The sequence below is a fragment of the Eupeodes corollae genome, chromosome 2 (genome assembly GCF_945859685.1).
Source record: "Eupeodes corollae chromosome 2, idEupCoro1.1, whole genome shotgun sequence".
Classification (NCBI taxonomy): domain Eukaryota; kingdom Metazoa; phylum Arthropoda; class Insecta; order Diptera; family Syrphidae; genus Eupeodes; species Eupeodes corollae.
In genome coordinates this window covers 31,726,122-31,743,536 of record NC_079148.1, presented here as the reverse complement: position 1 = coordinate 31,743,536, position 17,415 = coordinate 31,726,122, and the positions used below count along the sequence as shown (strand labels likewise).

General features: G+C 32.3%; 1 protein-coding gene across 1 annotated transcript; it reads right to left on the bottom strand.

Moving 5' to 3' along the window:
• Positions 1-1,419: 1,419 nt before the first annotated feature.
• On the bottom strand, positions 1,420-16,427 carry LOC129946130 (BTB/POZ domain-containing protein KCTD5). The gene is made up of 5 exons (XM_056056184.1): positions 16,095-16,427; positions 11,498-11,683; positions 11,247-11,312; positions 7,709-7,899; positions 1,420-2,970 (listed from the first exon to the last, which is right to left on the bottom strand). Exons 1-5 carry the CDS (start codon positions 16,287-16,289, stop codon positions 2,958-2,960), a joined length of 651 nt encoding a protein of 216 aa, XP_055912159.1. The 5' UTR covers positions 16,290-16,427; the 3' UTR covers positions 1,420-2,957.
• Positions 16,428-17,415: the final 988 nt, after the last annotated feature.

Genomic DNA, 17,415 nt, shown 5'->3' with positions numbered 1-17,415 from the left:
GGATTCTCAAATCATTGAACGATTGTTAAATGAAGAGTTGGATTACCTAATAGATGGTAATGATTTGTTGAAAGACTTTATTCAACCAGTAGAAACTGTTAATTCTAATGATAAAATTAACAATGAACTACTGGCATATGAAAATGTGAACGTAATTTTTACGAAGAATTTGATGTTTTGCAGTGGTGGCATTTACACAAAATTGAATTTCCACTTTTGTTTAAAGTCAGCTGCAAAATATTAGCTACACCGGCAAGTAGTGCTGCCTCTGAACGAATATTTTCTTCAGCTAGAATGCTTATTTCGGAAAAACGAAGTCAATTTGGATCCGACCCAATTTTAGTTAACCAAATAATGTTTTTACATTGTAACATAAATAAAATTGAAATGTGTAATAACCTAAAAGATTTTTTTCAAGAAACTGAACAAAAAAATGAAGTTTATTTGTTTTTTTTTTTTTACATTCATAAATTTCTAATATTATAAATTATGTCTTATTCCGTTGCCTTTCTTAACAGCCATTTCTCACAAATCTATCATTTATGAACTTGACTTGAAACAGAAGGAAGTAAACGAATATTTAGTGCACTCAGTGTAGTGTATACTTTTTTTATGAATACCTATTTGTGAATACCCGTTCTCTATGGGTACACTGCACTAAGTGTTTGATTTAGCATGGGTGCAATATTCATATAGTCATCCCAAATTAGGTGATTCATTCATTCTACTTTTCAAGCTGTAAGGACAGTAATGCACTGTACTTGAATTAAAACGGATGTCTTGAAACTGGTTTCAAGTTACCGGATTCCTTTTCCAGTATCGACTATGAAACGCACAAAATGGGTCTTGTCACGAAGTTATTGCTGTCATCAAATAGCGTCGTTTCCCACAACAGAGTTATTCAAAACGTGACCGATAGGTATAACTTCGAGATGGTCAAAGAATCCATCTATCTGTGCACAGATGTTCAAAATGTGAAAAAAAAACTCTCGATATTTTCTAAAAGAAGAAGCAGACGAAGAATTAATACACGCCGGCTTTGGATTCAAAATAGGAGACAGCATGCTAGAGATCAAGTAAGATGGCAGAATCTAATACTTGAAGCCTAGAAACACCTCACGCTACACTCTGTAGTGCCAGCTAAAGTAAAGTAAGAAGTTTTCACTTGTTAGATGTCAAGCTGTGGAAATAGCGGGCTATTCAAAATGAAACCTCTTGTAGAAAAAGCCTTGATAAGTAAAAACAAGCAAATCAATTTTATTTTGTTTTTATTTTTTTTTTATTTTAGAAAACTTCATTTCATTTACTAATTTCACATGATTGTGTATTATTTTGTATTTTTTAGTTTTACAAGCTCTCGTAACTTTATACTTTTCAATTTTATTTATATATTTTTTTTCTTAATTTTTTTTGAATATGTTTTTGTTTTTTAAGTTTAAATTTATTTGGTTAAGGTCCGTAGGAAAAATGTATGTGTATATATTTTGTTTGTTGTTGTATAGTTTTTGTTATTATAACACTTTTTATAATGAGTGCCCTAAATTGCGATGGTTAAAAGAAATACAACGCTTGCACCACAACATATTTTTTCAATCAGCAGCGAATGATCGAAAGCTTGGAGCACCAGGTTCGATTTCTTTATTATTTTCTTTTTTTTGTTTTAATTTAATTGTTTAAATAGTTTAAAGTTTTTATTGTTGTGAAATAATTTCTTTTTGTTTTGCTATAATTTTGTTCATTTTAAAATATTTTAAGAGTATGAGAATTAGACCCGCTTACTGATCGGCACTTACATATATTAGTAATTTAAGTGCAACTTAAAGCCTCTTCTAAGATCTTATTTCTTATCCCAAAAACGCTGTCGATTTCGAATGACTTACTCCCTACATAAAATGTCAACGTTAAGTTTCAGTAAATGGGTCTTAATTTTATTTTATGTTTTTTCGGTACTTTATTTATTATTATTTTTTTTGTTGTTTATTCACATTTAACAAATCGTATGTGTACAAGAATTGTTTATTTATTAAATTTAAATTTTTTGTTGTTACTTAATTTTAATACTAAATTTTAAATTTGATCCTCCTACGAATTTTTTAAATGTTTTGTGTTTTAACTTTTGTGAACGTGTTGATGAGTGATTGTTTGTGATTTTTGAGTGTGTAAAAATGAATGTGAAGTGAAAGTGAGTATGATTTATTTTGTTTTCACATTAGTGAAAAGTGACAGAATATAATATTTGGTTATTGTATAAATATAATAATATTAATTTATAACTTAACATAATAATGAACTTTCTTACAAATTGTAAGTTGCATTGAACAATTTATGTTCGTCTCCTTATTTTCCTTATTTTGTTAAATATATTTTGTGTCAAGTTTTTGTTGTATACTTCTTTTTTTGTTTAAGAAAAATTGTTAATTTATTTATATTACTATACCTGTTTAAATTATTACTAAAAAAAATGCTTCATTAATTCCAGAGTCGATATACATAATAATATTTATAATGATAAATTAAGACAATTTTTGACTTGTCTTGTGTTTTAAATAAATGTCCAAATTATAAACAAAAATGTTTACATAAATCTTGATAAATGAATTACATTTTGATTGTTTTTCATAACAAATTTAAATAGATATGAATTTTAACTTAATTTTTAATCAACAAATTCAAATTTGCAATTTTGTTTAAGATGCCTTACAAGTTGCACTTAAACATGAAATTTGTTACTATGTTGTAAGCATTTTGTTTTGTTTTGTTGTTAATTTAAATTTATATTTTTTTTGTTTTTTAACATTTTTGTCGTGTTGGTTTTAATCTTTATATTTTGTTAGAAAATTAAATAATAAGAATTTTTATGATGACAATAATAGTACTCTCTTATATAATTAATATTATTTATGTATTTTTGTGTATAGTTGCGAAAAAAATTATTGTGAATAACATTTTGTAAATGTTTAAATTCCAAGACTGCAAAAAAAAACAAAGAAAATATAGTTAAAAAAACAATAAACAATTTTAATAATTTTTCGAATGAAATGAATAATAGTTTGATATTATGATTCTTTGATGATGAGTTTTGTCAATCATTATTTATGAGGAATGAGTGTTTTTTTTAATTTTGTTTAAAATACAAATTCATACATATACATTATAATTTGTTGTTAAAATTGATTGAACATTTGTTTGTACTTAAATTTTAAATTCAAAAAGGTAGTATAAGATTGAATTAAACATAAAAAGGGGTGCCATAAAAGAGTGCATCATATGCGCAAAAATATCACTTTAGTGTTTTTAAATCCTGGTTTTGATTCCTTTTGGTTTACATTCGTTAGATTTCAGAACTATTCTGTTTTCCGATTCGAATGATTATTTCGAATGCCAACTTTTATCAACATCAGTCCAGTAATTTAAGGCCAAAAAAGGCGTCAACATCGGAATGAGAGATAGAAAGTTGAAAATGTTTATATACCATCTTTTTGGTTTTCTGAGCATTGTGTTTAAAGTAATATAGGATCTCGTGTCCACGTCGTCATCTTATGGACTTCCAAAAGTCGCGAAACCCATGTCTAAAGGCCTTATGGTGGTAACACGTTTAGCAAAATTATGAAGCAAACAATTTGCTTAAAATGTTTATTTTAATCATTTTTTCATACGCTTAACTGTTTCGGAGTTATTAGAGAATTACCAGCTTACTATCTCTCATGCCAAGGTGACATCCTTTTTTGCTGGACTATATTGTATTTGTTAAATTTTAAGTAGTATACGAATTGGAAAACTTTCGTTATAACAAAGTTTATATTTAATTTTGGAACGATCTGGAGTAAACGTAAAGCAGAATAGGGCTGAAGTGACTAACACAAATTGTGCAAAAATAACATATAGCAATTTTTAAGCTCAAAGCTATTTCTTAGAGAATTTTGTAAGCAGTGGAAATTCTCTGCTGAATATCATGTTTAAAAAATTAAGACCTAAGAGATTTTACTCCGTAAAAACTGAGGAAAAACATCACCTACCTTAGATTCAAAGCGCTTATGGTGCTTGATATTTCCAAGCAAATTGCATAGAAGCTTGATAAATTGTGTCATAACTGGAAACTGCTCAATATGTCTATTTTAAAATAATCGTGTACCTCCTCTTTGCATGCTCTGCTATCGCTCAAAAGCGTAAGCACTACCTTCAAGAATTTTCTATAACGTTCACAAAAACACTATCATAATATAGTCATTCATCTTTCATACGTAACTTCAATTGGTTTCATTGAGCTTAAAAGAAGGCACCAAGATTCATGTGGTATCAAAATACACCAACAATTGGCCCAAGTGTGTCCTTCTACATCACGGACAGTCACTTTAATCTATCCTTACATAATCGTGTTGACAAAAATGCAAACGCCCCACCAAATAAAAAATTATTTGTTTTCCTTGGCAGTAATTCGAGAACAACAACAAGGGCCGAATATCGGAGCTAATACATGTTTGTAGGGATTTTTTTCCTGCATCGTTAGATAGTTTCTATGTCAGATCTTTATGATCAACATAAATAAGCCTTCTAGATTGTCCCTTTGTCTTTTAAATGGACAAAAAGGGTCGAGAAAGGTACGTAGAAACAACATTTATGAGAAATATTTTCTTTGTCTTCAAAAGTTTATGTAGCAGGAATACCAGGTTAACTTGCATACTTTATGGGGTTTTTCTATAAGAGATTTCATTTTGAAACTCCCGCTATTTTGACAGCAGTGAATTTTTAAGCTTTCATCTTTTAAAATTTAACAAATAAAAACTACGCAATAACTAAATATGGAGCTATACACGCTTCAAAAATGTATTGATATTGTGTAAAAGTACATGTGTCCGGCAGTATTAAAAGTGGTGGGAAAATTTAAATAGTTGGGACATGTTTATTGCTGCTGTAATCCGTATATTGATTTTATCCCAGATTTATGGATTCTTGGTCGATCTTTGAAACCAATTAATAACAAGGTATCAGGACTTTCATTAAAAAAAATCAAGTATTGGCCAACGAGGTCCAGCGAATAAAATATGTCCATTTGATATAAATTGTTACGTTTGATGTTGAAACGACTCTCTATCTTTCACCATGAGGCTGAACGTTATTTTTCTTGAAGGTGTTATTACAATTAGCCAACGAGGTCCAGTGATGGAACACATGTAGATTTATTTTTTTGCGCCTACCCATAAGATAAGATTCATGTCAGTGCTTCAAAATCGATTCAACACCTTTAAGATGGAATTCGTGAAGTTATCGAGGACAAATATATTGAAATGAACATATATTGGTTTCTATTAAAAATATCAAAATGAAATCTATTATTGGAAAATCCTTAAGACACATGACGAAGAATTTGTTTCTTTAACCTGGCCTTCTTTTGCTAGAACTCTCAGTCAGCGTATATGCTTTCTGGCCTTAAAATGATTCTTGAAAACAAGCAAACTCACAGAGAAAATCGAGACAAATTTCGGGAACTCGAACGCATATAAATGAAATCACATTATTCCTTTATGTTGACTAAGGTTCATATGCAATGTTGTCATTTGTTCTTAAAAAAAATCAGGAAAAATAGCGATTTTGCCAAAAGGAACGAGAGGGGTTTTTTTCAACGCTGCAAGAAATTTGTCTTTCTTTCCTTCTAAATTCACTACAATCTACAAAATATACGATTATATGTTTTCAGTGCTCAGGTTATTTACTTTATCGTGTAATATATATCTATATCTATGTTATATCTAAAAAAGCTTTCAAAATGGTTGGTGACAATAATAACATCAAATAAATCACTCGAACATCGTCATTATGTTTCTTGCTTCATTCTTTCTAACCATTATTGAAAACAGACTATGCTCTTTAAGTTCTAGTTTCATTCCTTCTTTTAAACAATGCAGATACCGTACTACAAGAATGGTTAATGCCTTTCCACTTCATTCTTTTTAACCATTATTAAAAGCGTACTATGCTCTAGTTTCATTCCTCCTCTTAAACAGTTTACCGCTCGCACTGTGAACAACGCAGATAAGTTCTTTTACCGTACAACAATAATGGTTCATCTCTTTCCACTTCATTCTTTTTAACCATTATTGGAACCAGACTACGCTCTTTAAGCTCTAGTTTCATTCCTTCTCTTAAACAGTTTAACACTCTCACTCTGAACTATGTAGATAAGTTCTTTTACCGTACAACAAGAATAGTTAATGCCTTTCCACTTCATTCTTTTTAACCATTATTAAAACCGGAATATGCTCTTTAAGCTCTAGTTTCATTCCTCCTCTTAAACAGTTTAACGCTCTCACTCTGAACAATGCAGATAAGTTCTTTTACCGTACACAAGAATAGTTAATGCCTTTCCACTTCATTCTTTTTAACCATTATTAAAAATAGACTATGCTCTTTAAACTCTAGTTTCATTCCTTCTCTTAAACAGTTTTACGCTCTCACTGTGAACTATGCAGATAACTTCTTTTACCGTACTACAAGAATGGTTATTGCCTTTCCACTTCATTATTTTTAACCATTATTAAAAACGGACTATGCTCTTTAAGCTCTAGTTTCATTCCTCCTCTTAAACAGATTAACGCTCGCACTGTGAACAATGCAGATAAGTTCTTTTACCGTACTACAAGAATGGTTAATGCCTTTCCTTTAAAACCTATTCGCTGTGAATACTCGTTTATCTAAGGTTGGTTTCCATTCATCTTCAGTAAAAAAAAATATCAAACGAATGATGAAGCTTAAATATGCTAAGAGTAAATCTTAATCCAACAGAAGAATTAATTTGATTGTACAACCGTTAAGTGTCTTTCTAAGCTTCAACAAATTGCAAACAAGTTTTCTGTATTTTCATTAAATAAAATGCAAAAAAAAAACAATATGCATCCAAAAAGAAGATTGGATATTTTTCTTTTTAAGTGAAAGTTCAAAAATAACAAAAGTGTCAAAATTTAATTAATTGTAACAAATTTATTGAATGGTAATGCTGCATGTTAGAAATTTGAATATTATACATGAGAATGATTTGTAAAAAATAAAATAAATGTATGTACGTCGATTTGTGCGCAGTTTTTGTTTATAATTTCTAATTATTTTTTGTTTGTTTTTAACGGTTGTGTTAATTAATTAATTTATAATTTCCCTATTTAATGTATATATATAAATATTTTGTTTTATTTACTTATTTTAAATTATTTATTCCGATATAAATATTATTTTCTTTTTGTTGTTGTTGCTTGTATTATCTAAATTATATATTAAATATAGCCCACCTTGTTTTCCAAACCATACTTATTTTGGTCGGTGGGTAGTGGGATGTGATTTTTCAATTCCACTTCTATGTTTTTCTTGTTATATATATAAATATTCTTTTTTTTTTGTTTGTTTGTCTTATAAATCGCGATAATAAATAAAAATCTACAATAAAAATATAAATACATGCCGGTTTAAGTCGGGTAAAGATATTTTCTATTTTTATTTTTTTTTTTTTTTAAATCACGTTTTCGAAATATTTTTAATTATAGTTTTTATATTTATTTTATAGAAAAGTAAATTTTGAAAATACTTTCATTTATTATTGTTTCAGTTTTGTGTTTGTCTTATTTTTTTAATGTTAATTTTATCGTTAAATTAACCTTAAGATTAAATTAAATTTATATAGAAAATAATAATAAATAGAATTAAATTTTAAATGTATTCTTACATTCTAGAGCCTTTTTGTTGTAGAACTTTAGCTCTGTCATTTAATTCCAATTCACGTCCGGCTGGCGTTAGACAGTCCTTCGAAACAACACATAGATACTCATTGTTTTCGAAAGGACTATAGTTGGGATATTGCATGCCAACATTTATCAATTGTTCAAATCGCCAACCATCTGAGAGAGTTGATATCATCTAAAATAAAATACAAGAAAAATATTGAGCGCATTAAAAAATATGTTTTGTAATTGATTAAAGCTGTTTTAATATTAAATCGAAAACAATTGATTTTACTTTTAAACGTTATTAAAAAGAAATGTACAGTACATGGCGTTCGAATAAGAAGTTTAATTTTATAATAAAGAGGAGAGTATAACATTGGTCGCATTCACAAAGCTAGTGGCTACGTAGTAAAAACTCAACTAGCTTTGTGAATGCTAGCCAACCTGGAACTGCCTTATTATTGATAAAAGTAAATATATAAAATAAGAAACTTTTTTGATTTGATAACTTTAACTTATCTTTTGTGTTTTTAAATTCAATAAAACCAAATCTAAGACACAATTTGAATTATTTACATTTTTATTTAAATACTGAACGATTTCTTTCATTTTGAAGTCGTGTGTCTTTATTGAGCAGCTGATTCTGAAACGTCAAAATCTTTCTCCACTAACTTTGTAGCCGAATTTTTTACACCAAATGAATATGATTGGAGCACAGTATCATTTTTGTATGGCCAATAGGCACATTTGCAATTGTATTTCCTCGACAACTTCACAAATTCTATCTTTAAAGCCTTAAATCGATTTTGGAGCATTGACATTAACCATGCCTTTCTAAGTGGAACCAAAGAAAAAAAGTATAAGGTATTAAAATAACAAAATCTCGGATGTTAATTCTTCTTCTTCTCTTAAAAAAACACGGTCAGTTTTGAAACTGGGTCACAATGTAATGTTATAAATAACATGTAAACATGGCCTTCGCCACAAAGCCTCTGATCGAGTTAACCACAAAATTATGATGCGAAAGCTAGAAAATTTAGGCATTTATTTCAATATTTTGAATTGTATTCAATAATTTTATATCGAAGACCTTAATGGACTTAGTAAGTGGTACAGTATTTTTTTTTGAATCTCTCAAAGTAAAAATAAAAAATCAGTTAATTTTTTTCGTAACCATATTTCATTCTTATAAAATTGATGACAGATCTCTTTGCAGAACAGATAAATAAAAAGACCTTTATATTGACTTTATATTAGCTAAAGCTAGTTTTATACTAGGATGTATTTCTAGGAATTCTAAAGGAATTCAGTGATCCTTAGACTTAACTCAGGGCCTCAGGGCTGAAACTAATCTTAAGTAACACATGAGCTCTTTTATGACAGTTTACTTAGAGGAAAAAATACAACATAAGGATTAAGTGGAATATAAATATGTATTGTAAGTTTCGTTTCAGCAAATGGGCCTTTAATAAATGGTTATTTTTTAACTATTATCTTTTTGGCAACACTGGTTTACTGGTTTGTTTCACTGTCAAACATCTTCAGTTTGGTCTCTGATTTAACCATAGATCGTTCATCGCGTGCTTATTCCATTTTATGGTGTTCAGCGACAAGCTCGTTGACGAAGCTCAATGGGTACGTAAATAAGCAGAATTGTTGATTTTGGAGTGAATATCAGCCTGAAGCATTGCAAAGCTACCGATGCATCCAGAATAAATTACAGTTTGGTACGGTTTATGGGCTGGTGGCATCATTGGACCGTACTTGTTCAAAGATGATGCGAATCTTAGCGTAACTGTGAATGGTGAGCGCTACCGTGAGATGATATCCAACTTTTTTTCTGCCCAAAATGCAAGAGCATTTTTCTGTTTCTGTCAACAGAAACTCACTTATATACAAGCTTAGCTTGATAGGTGTTTCTACGAAATTCCTCAATGTTTACAAAAAACTAATTGCGAACACTTCAGCTGCAGTTTGGAATGGTAGTAATAAGTCAGAATTTTTTGTTACTGAAACTGGAGTTCCACAAGGTTGCGTTCTCAGTCCTATTTTGTTCGCCCTATTCATTGACGATGTATCTGAAAACTTGCCGGTCGCAGTCATAGTAGGAGATACACACATTAAAACACTCCTTTATGAAGATGATTTAGTGATTTTAACGGACAACCCCCTTACATTACAGCTTCAAATTAATAAACTTAAGAGTTATTGTGGCACTTGGGACTTAAGATTTGTGTTAAAATGACGACCAATATTATACTTTTTTAAAATGCTTGGCATAACAAAATATTCTGTTCAAAACCCATTCGTTCTTAAAATGATCTATTTTCATCAGATATATTTCGTTTTAGTTTCGAAGAAATTCCTGCCATTATTCTTTATTTACAAAAATTCACTGCAACCGCACTAACTGAAATTCAAAATGTAAGTACCTAATCATCAAAACTAGGTATGTTGGCAAAATAGTTTCCTATGTCTGGACTGCTATGTTTATGAATTTTCCGTTCAAAATTTGAATAAAATGACTCCAATTCAATTTCGCAATGGCAAGAAAAGTAAGGAATACTCAGCGACATCTGTTTTTTATTTAGTTGTGAAAACTTTTCATGGCGTTGAAAGGAGTTACATCTAAAATATTTTTTTGAAAACACACGATGTCCACTTTTCCGCTGATGTACGTTCTAGTGTTGCTTCCAATGTGAAAACTCAAAAGGATATATTTTTCTCACATTTTCCTGCAGTCACTCGATATTTTAAAAATTTATTAAACCACACTGCGGGACAACTTTTATAAGCTCGAGGGCCGCAGGTTGAGTATAGCTCATCTAGACAATGATGTTGTATACGCAATTTCAAGATATCGGGTCTAAAAGCAACAGATCCAGGCTAACAATCAATCTGATGACTTTCGATTGGTGGCCTTAACATTACATTTCTAGTATTTTGTTTAGCTCACGTTAAATTTTTGGTCTAAGGGATTCGAAGTAAATTTATCTTACAAATCAGTTCCTCTACGAACAGTGGCTGTTTTTGACAAATGAGTTATCTTTCCAAAGCTTGTCATTATCTACCAAGACAAAATCGAAATTAGTCAAGGTTAACCATTATCTGACATGAATACCAAACAAAAATATTTGAAAAAGAAGTTCAGAGTATTATTCAAAACTCAAGAATTTCGCTTTCTCATTAATCTCGCGACTCATCATCATCATATTAATTACTTTGCACATTACCTTTTTAATTGATAAAATTCACAGAACATAAGAACGTGAACTGCCTTCAGAATTCATCGTATGAATATAAATATAAATGTTCTTTGTTTCAATAAAATTATAATTCTTTTGTTATTAATTTTGCATTTAAAAATAAAATTGAAAAAAAAAAAACAATAATAATTGGAACAATGTGCGACTAAAAAGAACCATCCATTCAATCAAAACGGAATGTGCACACATTGTACACAAAAATTAAAGCAAATAATAAATAATAAAGAACAAATAAATAAAGAATGAAAAATACAAAAAAGAAAAAAACAAATACCTGTGTCAGTTCGTGCTCACGGCATTGCAAAACTCTGTATACACGCTTCTTGTCCATATGCGGTCTCTGCAAAATAAATTTATACAGAATGCCATATCAAAATAATTCAATTTGAATTTGTAAACAAAATCTTATTAGTTTTATCGTATCGTAATCGTAGGTATACACAAGCAAAAAAATACGGGCGACCGCCGCCGCCGGCCGCGCCGCAGCCTCGAACAAGTATGGTGGGGGTGCGTATTTGAACATACCTGATCTCTATGATTAATGCATTCCTTTAATAAAGCTATCAGTTGGGTTACGTTATAGAATTCAGCCTCTTCAAGGACACCCTCTTCTGAGACACCATCAAGTACCAGTTTTCCATGGCGTAAGTAATTCAGCACTGGTGCAAAGTATTTTGGATCTCTATCAATCAAGTATGCTCCTGTTTCGTCCTACAAATAATAAAAACAAAAAATAAACACAAATAATAAAGATTAATAAAATGTATAGATGTGTAAAGTTCTATAGAATGTGGTGTGGGTTAAAACCAATGCAACCATGAACTGGAGTAAAATTTATTAAGTTTGTGTCACAACTTGACAAGTTCATAGAAAAAAAGGAAGGACAAATTCTATCGTTTACTTTTGGTTTTAACAAATAATAAGAACCTAAGGCTTTACATGTAGATTTTGTAGAATCAATCAAAACCAAACATAAATATTGGCGGCAAAGGATCTTATTCGAGTTTACAGGTTATTGAAGAGGCCAGTTAAGACATTAACTCCAGAACAATCTTTAGCTTTGTTGCATTTGTTTTTCGGGGTTTGGGCATTATCTTATTTGCGCAACCCAGCATGGTATTTCAATCCAATTTTTTTTGTATAAGTACCCCTTAACATAGGGAGCCTCTTAAAGATAAGGAGCTACTAGGTTCACCATGTTTAACGATTTTTCGCATATACTTAGGCACATTTCCATACAAGACATATTTTGTTAATACTTTTAGAAGATATTCCATCATTCCTGAAAGAGCTGTCCAACATGGGCCTTGGTATACTGCAATATTTTGGCAATGTGCCGAGCTCCTGACGTTGAGGTTATTTACTTACTTAAGGGGATGGTACAGTCCGAGAAGGACCTGTTCTTCAACCAACATGCGTCTTTAGCCAGCCGTCTCCAGTTTCGCGCGCCAAGTTGATTGAGGTGGTCTCCCACCTACGTGTGCCACACAAGTCATGGTCCTCCTCTACTGCGTCGTCCCTCGGGATTGGATTTGAAAACCCAAAGAGCTGAAGCGTTGATGTTCATTCACTCTTCATGACCCACCTATCTAAGTTGTTGGACTTTTATTCTTTTAACCACGTCAGTGTCGCTGTACAGCCCATAAAGCTCATCGTTGTATCTTTAACTCTCCTCTCCTCCTCTCCACTCAGCATCCATTAAGAAGGGACCAAAAATCCCAAACCAAAATATAGCGTCCTAAAATGTTCTTATATTGCCTTGACAAGGTCTACAGCCCGTACAGTTTGTCGTTATATTTTCTCCCCCATTCTCCATCTATGCGTACGGGATCAAAAATCACCCGAAGAATTTTTCTCTCGAAGCATCCTAAGACGCTCTCATCTTTCTTTGACAGGGTCCAGGCCTCAGCGCCATAAATGAGAACCGGGATGATGAGTGTCTTATAGATGGTAATTTTAGATGCTCGAGAGAGGACTTTACTTCTCAATTGCCTTCTAAGTCCAATGAAGCAGCGACTTGCAAGAGTTATTCTTCGTTTGATTTCAGCGCTGGTGTCGTTGCCTGTATATTTAATTGCGGTGCCTAGGTAGACAAAGTCCTTAACTACTTCAAAGTTATAGCTGTCCATGGTGACGTTTTGTCCAAGACGTCGTCGTTTAGTGTCCTTTTTTGATGACAGCCCTCATTGACCACTAAACCCATCTTCTTCGCTTCCGTCGCAATGCTCAAAAACGCTCAACTGACATCACGCTTTGATCTCCCAATTATGTCAATATTATTTGCGTATCCGAGTAATTGGATGGACCTTTGGAAGATTGTGCCTCTAGTGTTGACGGTTGAGTTTTACACAATTCTTTCCAGAACGATGTTGAGGAAGTCGCATGACAGTGCATCGCCTTGTCTAAAACCTTTTTTAACATCAAATGCATCGGTAAGATCTTTTCCGACCTTGATAGAGCAGCGTACATTCTCCATCGTCATTCTGCACAAACGGATAAGTTTGACAGGGATGCCAAAACTGGACATTGCTCGGTAGAGCTCTTCCCTATAGATGGTGTCATACGCGGCTTTAAAATCGATAAAGAGATGGTGGGTATCGATTTGAAGCTCCTGGGTTTTTTCCAAGATCTGACGTAGTGTATATATGGTCGATAGTGGACTTCCCTGGTCTGAAGCCACACTGATAAGGACCAATCAGGTTGTTGACGAATTACTTCAGACGTTCACATAATACGGCAGAGAGGATCTTATACGCAATGTTAAGGAGACTGATGCCTCTGTAGTTGGCGCAGTTTAGAGGGTCTCCTTTCTTATGTATCGGCCACACTATGTTGAGATTCCACTCATCGGGCATGTTTTCTTCCGACCATATTTTGCAGAAGAGTTGGTGCATGCTCCGTACCAAGTCATCGCCTGCTGCTTTGAATAGTTCGGCAGCGATGCCGTCAGCTCCAGCAGCTTTGTTTGACTTAAGTTATATATAAGATATAGCAATCTTCACTTCGTCAAGGTCGGGTAGGCGGAATTGTTGACCTGCGTCGCCGAGGTTGAGTGGTTCTATCTCCCTTACAGCGGAATTCGGTTCGTCATCGCCGTTATATAATTTGGAGAAGTGATCTTTCCATATTCTCAGCATCGACTGCGATTCTACTACGATGTTCCCCTGATCGTCTTTACAGGCTTCGGTTCGTGGCTGGTACCATTGGGAGGTTTTTTTTTTACCTTTTAGTAAAATTTACGAACCTCATTCCTGTTGTGACATCCCTCTATCTCCTCGATCGCGCGCTTCTCACACTGTGTCTACATAATAAGGCTAATATTATCCCCTTGAGTGTACGCTTATAAAAAAAAAAATATGCGGCATTCAAGATGGGCTTTTGAACATCTAACAAACCTCCCTACCGGTTTCGAGTAATGAATCATTCTTTAATCTCTTTTTTTAGGTTTAACTTTAAACGATCTGAAGCTTAAGTTGTTATTATTTTGACCGTGGGTCTATTCACTTCGTTAACGCTTCTCAGTTTGTGCCTCAAATCAGCTTCGTTAACGTCTCAGTTTGTGCCTCAAATCATCTTGAATTAGATAACGTTCTTATGAGTTGGATTTTAATCTCGGCGTCTGTGTTTACTTCCACAATTGCCACATCTAGGACTCTGAAAACCTGCACGTTATTTTTAAAAAACCAATGCATCCACAGAGAGTGAAAATCAGGCTTTGAACTAAGTTTTAGTCAAAGAATTTGAAGAGAAGCTCACCATACAGCCAGTGACACAATAGATATTTTGCTCACAAAATTCCAACAGTTGGCTGCCTTGGAGCTACAATCTTACAGCGTGAAATTATCAACAACAGATAAACAAAGTGGAGCAACAATCCGTTGAGAACTAGGGACTAGAAACTTACTAATCTCAACTATTTTTGTGTGCGAGTAATGTTGTTAGGGATGGAGGGGACCTACAGTTTTAAGCCGAATCTGAACAGCTGATTTGAGAAAGCATGTAGCATTGCCCGTGATAAGAGTTTTTGATGGGATTGAGTCCAACATCATGACATTCCTACGCATTAACCACTTCACCACTTGTACTGTTATCTTGTTACTAAAAACATCAACAAGGTCTTTGTAAACCGTGTTTTGATCCGCAATTAATGGAATATGCGCTTTTTGTGATAATCAAATCAAAAATTGTATTGCATTTTTTAAGAGAATCTTGTATTTGGCTCACTCTTTGCGATTACCAAATAATATTTTATTGTACATATTTGTTAATAGTCATTTTCTACCAATTTATGACGCTAATAAAGTACCCTGATTATTAACAAACATTGTTAAATAAGCACATACATAGTTATATTGATATTATTACTAATTGTTTGATTTGATTTTGAAGAGAAGACAATACCTGATTCATTCATTTAACATACAATACAAATCTTATCAACATTAGTCAAATATAATTTACTTAATCAATCAATTTGTGGATTATTTTGGTATCTTAAATTCCTATAAATTTGTGTACCTATCTACTTTTAGCTATGTATTTATTTGAGTTTTATTTTGTTTACAAATTGATACACTCACAAAATTTGAAACACAACAAAAAAAGCAAAAAAAAACAATAGATTTTTGTATAACCTACATTAAAACTGGAGCACTTGGGGCACCTTGTACTAAAAAATAGAAGAAATAACATCGACCTGTATCTAGGCATATACCTACACCTATTATTGTAGTTATTGGTCTGCAAGGCTTCAATTTGATATATCAACTATACAGCTCAAGTTAAAACAAACACTTTTACTCTTACTGGCTTTATGCTGACTTCCAGGATTCCTTCAATTTAAAGAGGGTTAATGGTTTTTTAAAAGTCGGAACCTATGTTGACTAATAAACAATTTAATATAAATATTCTTCCACAGAAAATAGAGAGGAACAATAAATGAAAAATCATCAAATAATCACACCCACTCAAAGAACAACGATGATACCGATTGCAATATTAAAAATAAAGGAAGGGATCAAAAAGAGTGCCAGGTCAGGTTAAAGAGGGGCGATTCAAAATATAGCTACTGAATAAATAAATAAATATAAATTTGTTGAAAAAGCACTTGACACACACATACCCGATCGGATATTAAATCACAATCTTCTTGAATTAAACGCGACAGGAACGAATTTGGATCACGGGATAATGTGGTTTTGGTTGTTAGGAAATATGTCCCACCAACATTTAGCTTAACCCACTGGTCGGTGCCTTGTTTCTTTAGGATGTTTGGACTTTTTCTTGAGTTTATATTTACGGTAGTCATTTTGGACATTAAATGCTCAATTGTTAAACAACTGCTTGTGCTTAAACTTATAAATTAAAATTAAAAACCTATTTTAATATAATCTAATAAATTGTACGCGATGTCAGACTCTCAGACTCAAAGAAAAACCAAATCCAAATCCATAAGCAAAACGAAAAACGAAAACGAAATGCAAAATTGTAAGAGGAAAATAAATTTTAATGATTCAAGTGTATAGTTGTTTCATTCTAGCATGTAATATGAAATATAATGAATAGTGAAAGGAAAAAACCAAACTGTCAGATGGTGCTGAGTGAATTGTGAAAATAAAATCGTTATCGATATTAGGCCCCCTTAAGCAGCATTCACATGAGATCGACCAACGAACGGCGAATGACTTACAAAATGTGAGTTTATATACGTTTGAAGACAAATTCTTAACAAAACGATAGCAATTTAGTGTCTATTTGATTTATGATACGTATATTAATAAATTTGAGAAAACAAATTTATTAGTCGCGAAAAAAATTATAGTTGATACGAACTGTCAAACTTTATTCGCGTTCCACATTATCCACACTTGCAACGAATAAAATAATCGCGCGTACTTAACCTAAAAAAATCATTCTTGTTTATGTTTCAGTGTTAATAGTGTTTGGCTGTGGCTCCTTGTCAAACTTCATTCGCTACGAATTAAAAACTCTCATTTGAAAGAAATGTCAAAATCGACGAATATTCGTTGGTCGTTGGTCGTGCTCATGTGAATAGTGCTTAAGACTAAAGGCCCAACTATAATAGGCATAAGCTAGCATATGCGCGCATAAGTAAACGTGCGAATACAAAGAATCTCAATACGAGTGAACATAATGGAGTCTAGCTCCGTTTCGTTCAATTTTTCTCAGTTTCGTTAACTTAAGCACACTTAAGCAAGAGCGATCCCAGTCGCTCGCCGCATAAGTAAAATCTGACATTTAGATACGTGAGCAAAATTGCATTATGGCTATGCAGTAATTTCCCTAACTTAAGTGAATTATCGTTGGGTTTTTGACATAAGCTTATGTTTGCTTATGCCTATTATAGTTGGGCCTTTAGGTTTGCTTAAGTTAACGAAACTGAGAAAAACTGAACGAAACGGAGCTAGACTCCATTATGTTCA

Bases quoted from the DNA above. Each gene is read 5' to 3' on its own strand.
- LOC129946130 (XM_056056184.1), bottom strand. From the start codon at position 16,289: ATGTCCAAAATGACTACCGTAAATATAAACTCAAGAAAAAGTCCAAAC. The intron at 11,684-16,094 runs GTATGTGTGTGT...TATTATTTGTAG, and splicing joins GTGATTTAATATCCGATCGG to GACGAAACAGGAGCATACTT. The intron at 7,900-11,246 runs GTATTTGTTTTT...ATTTTATTTTAG, and splicing joins GTGAGCACGAACTGACACAG to ATGATATCAACTCTCTCAGA.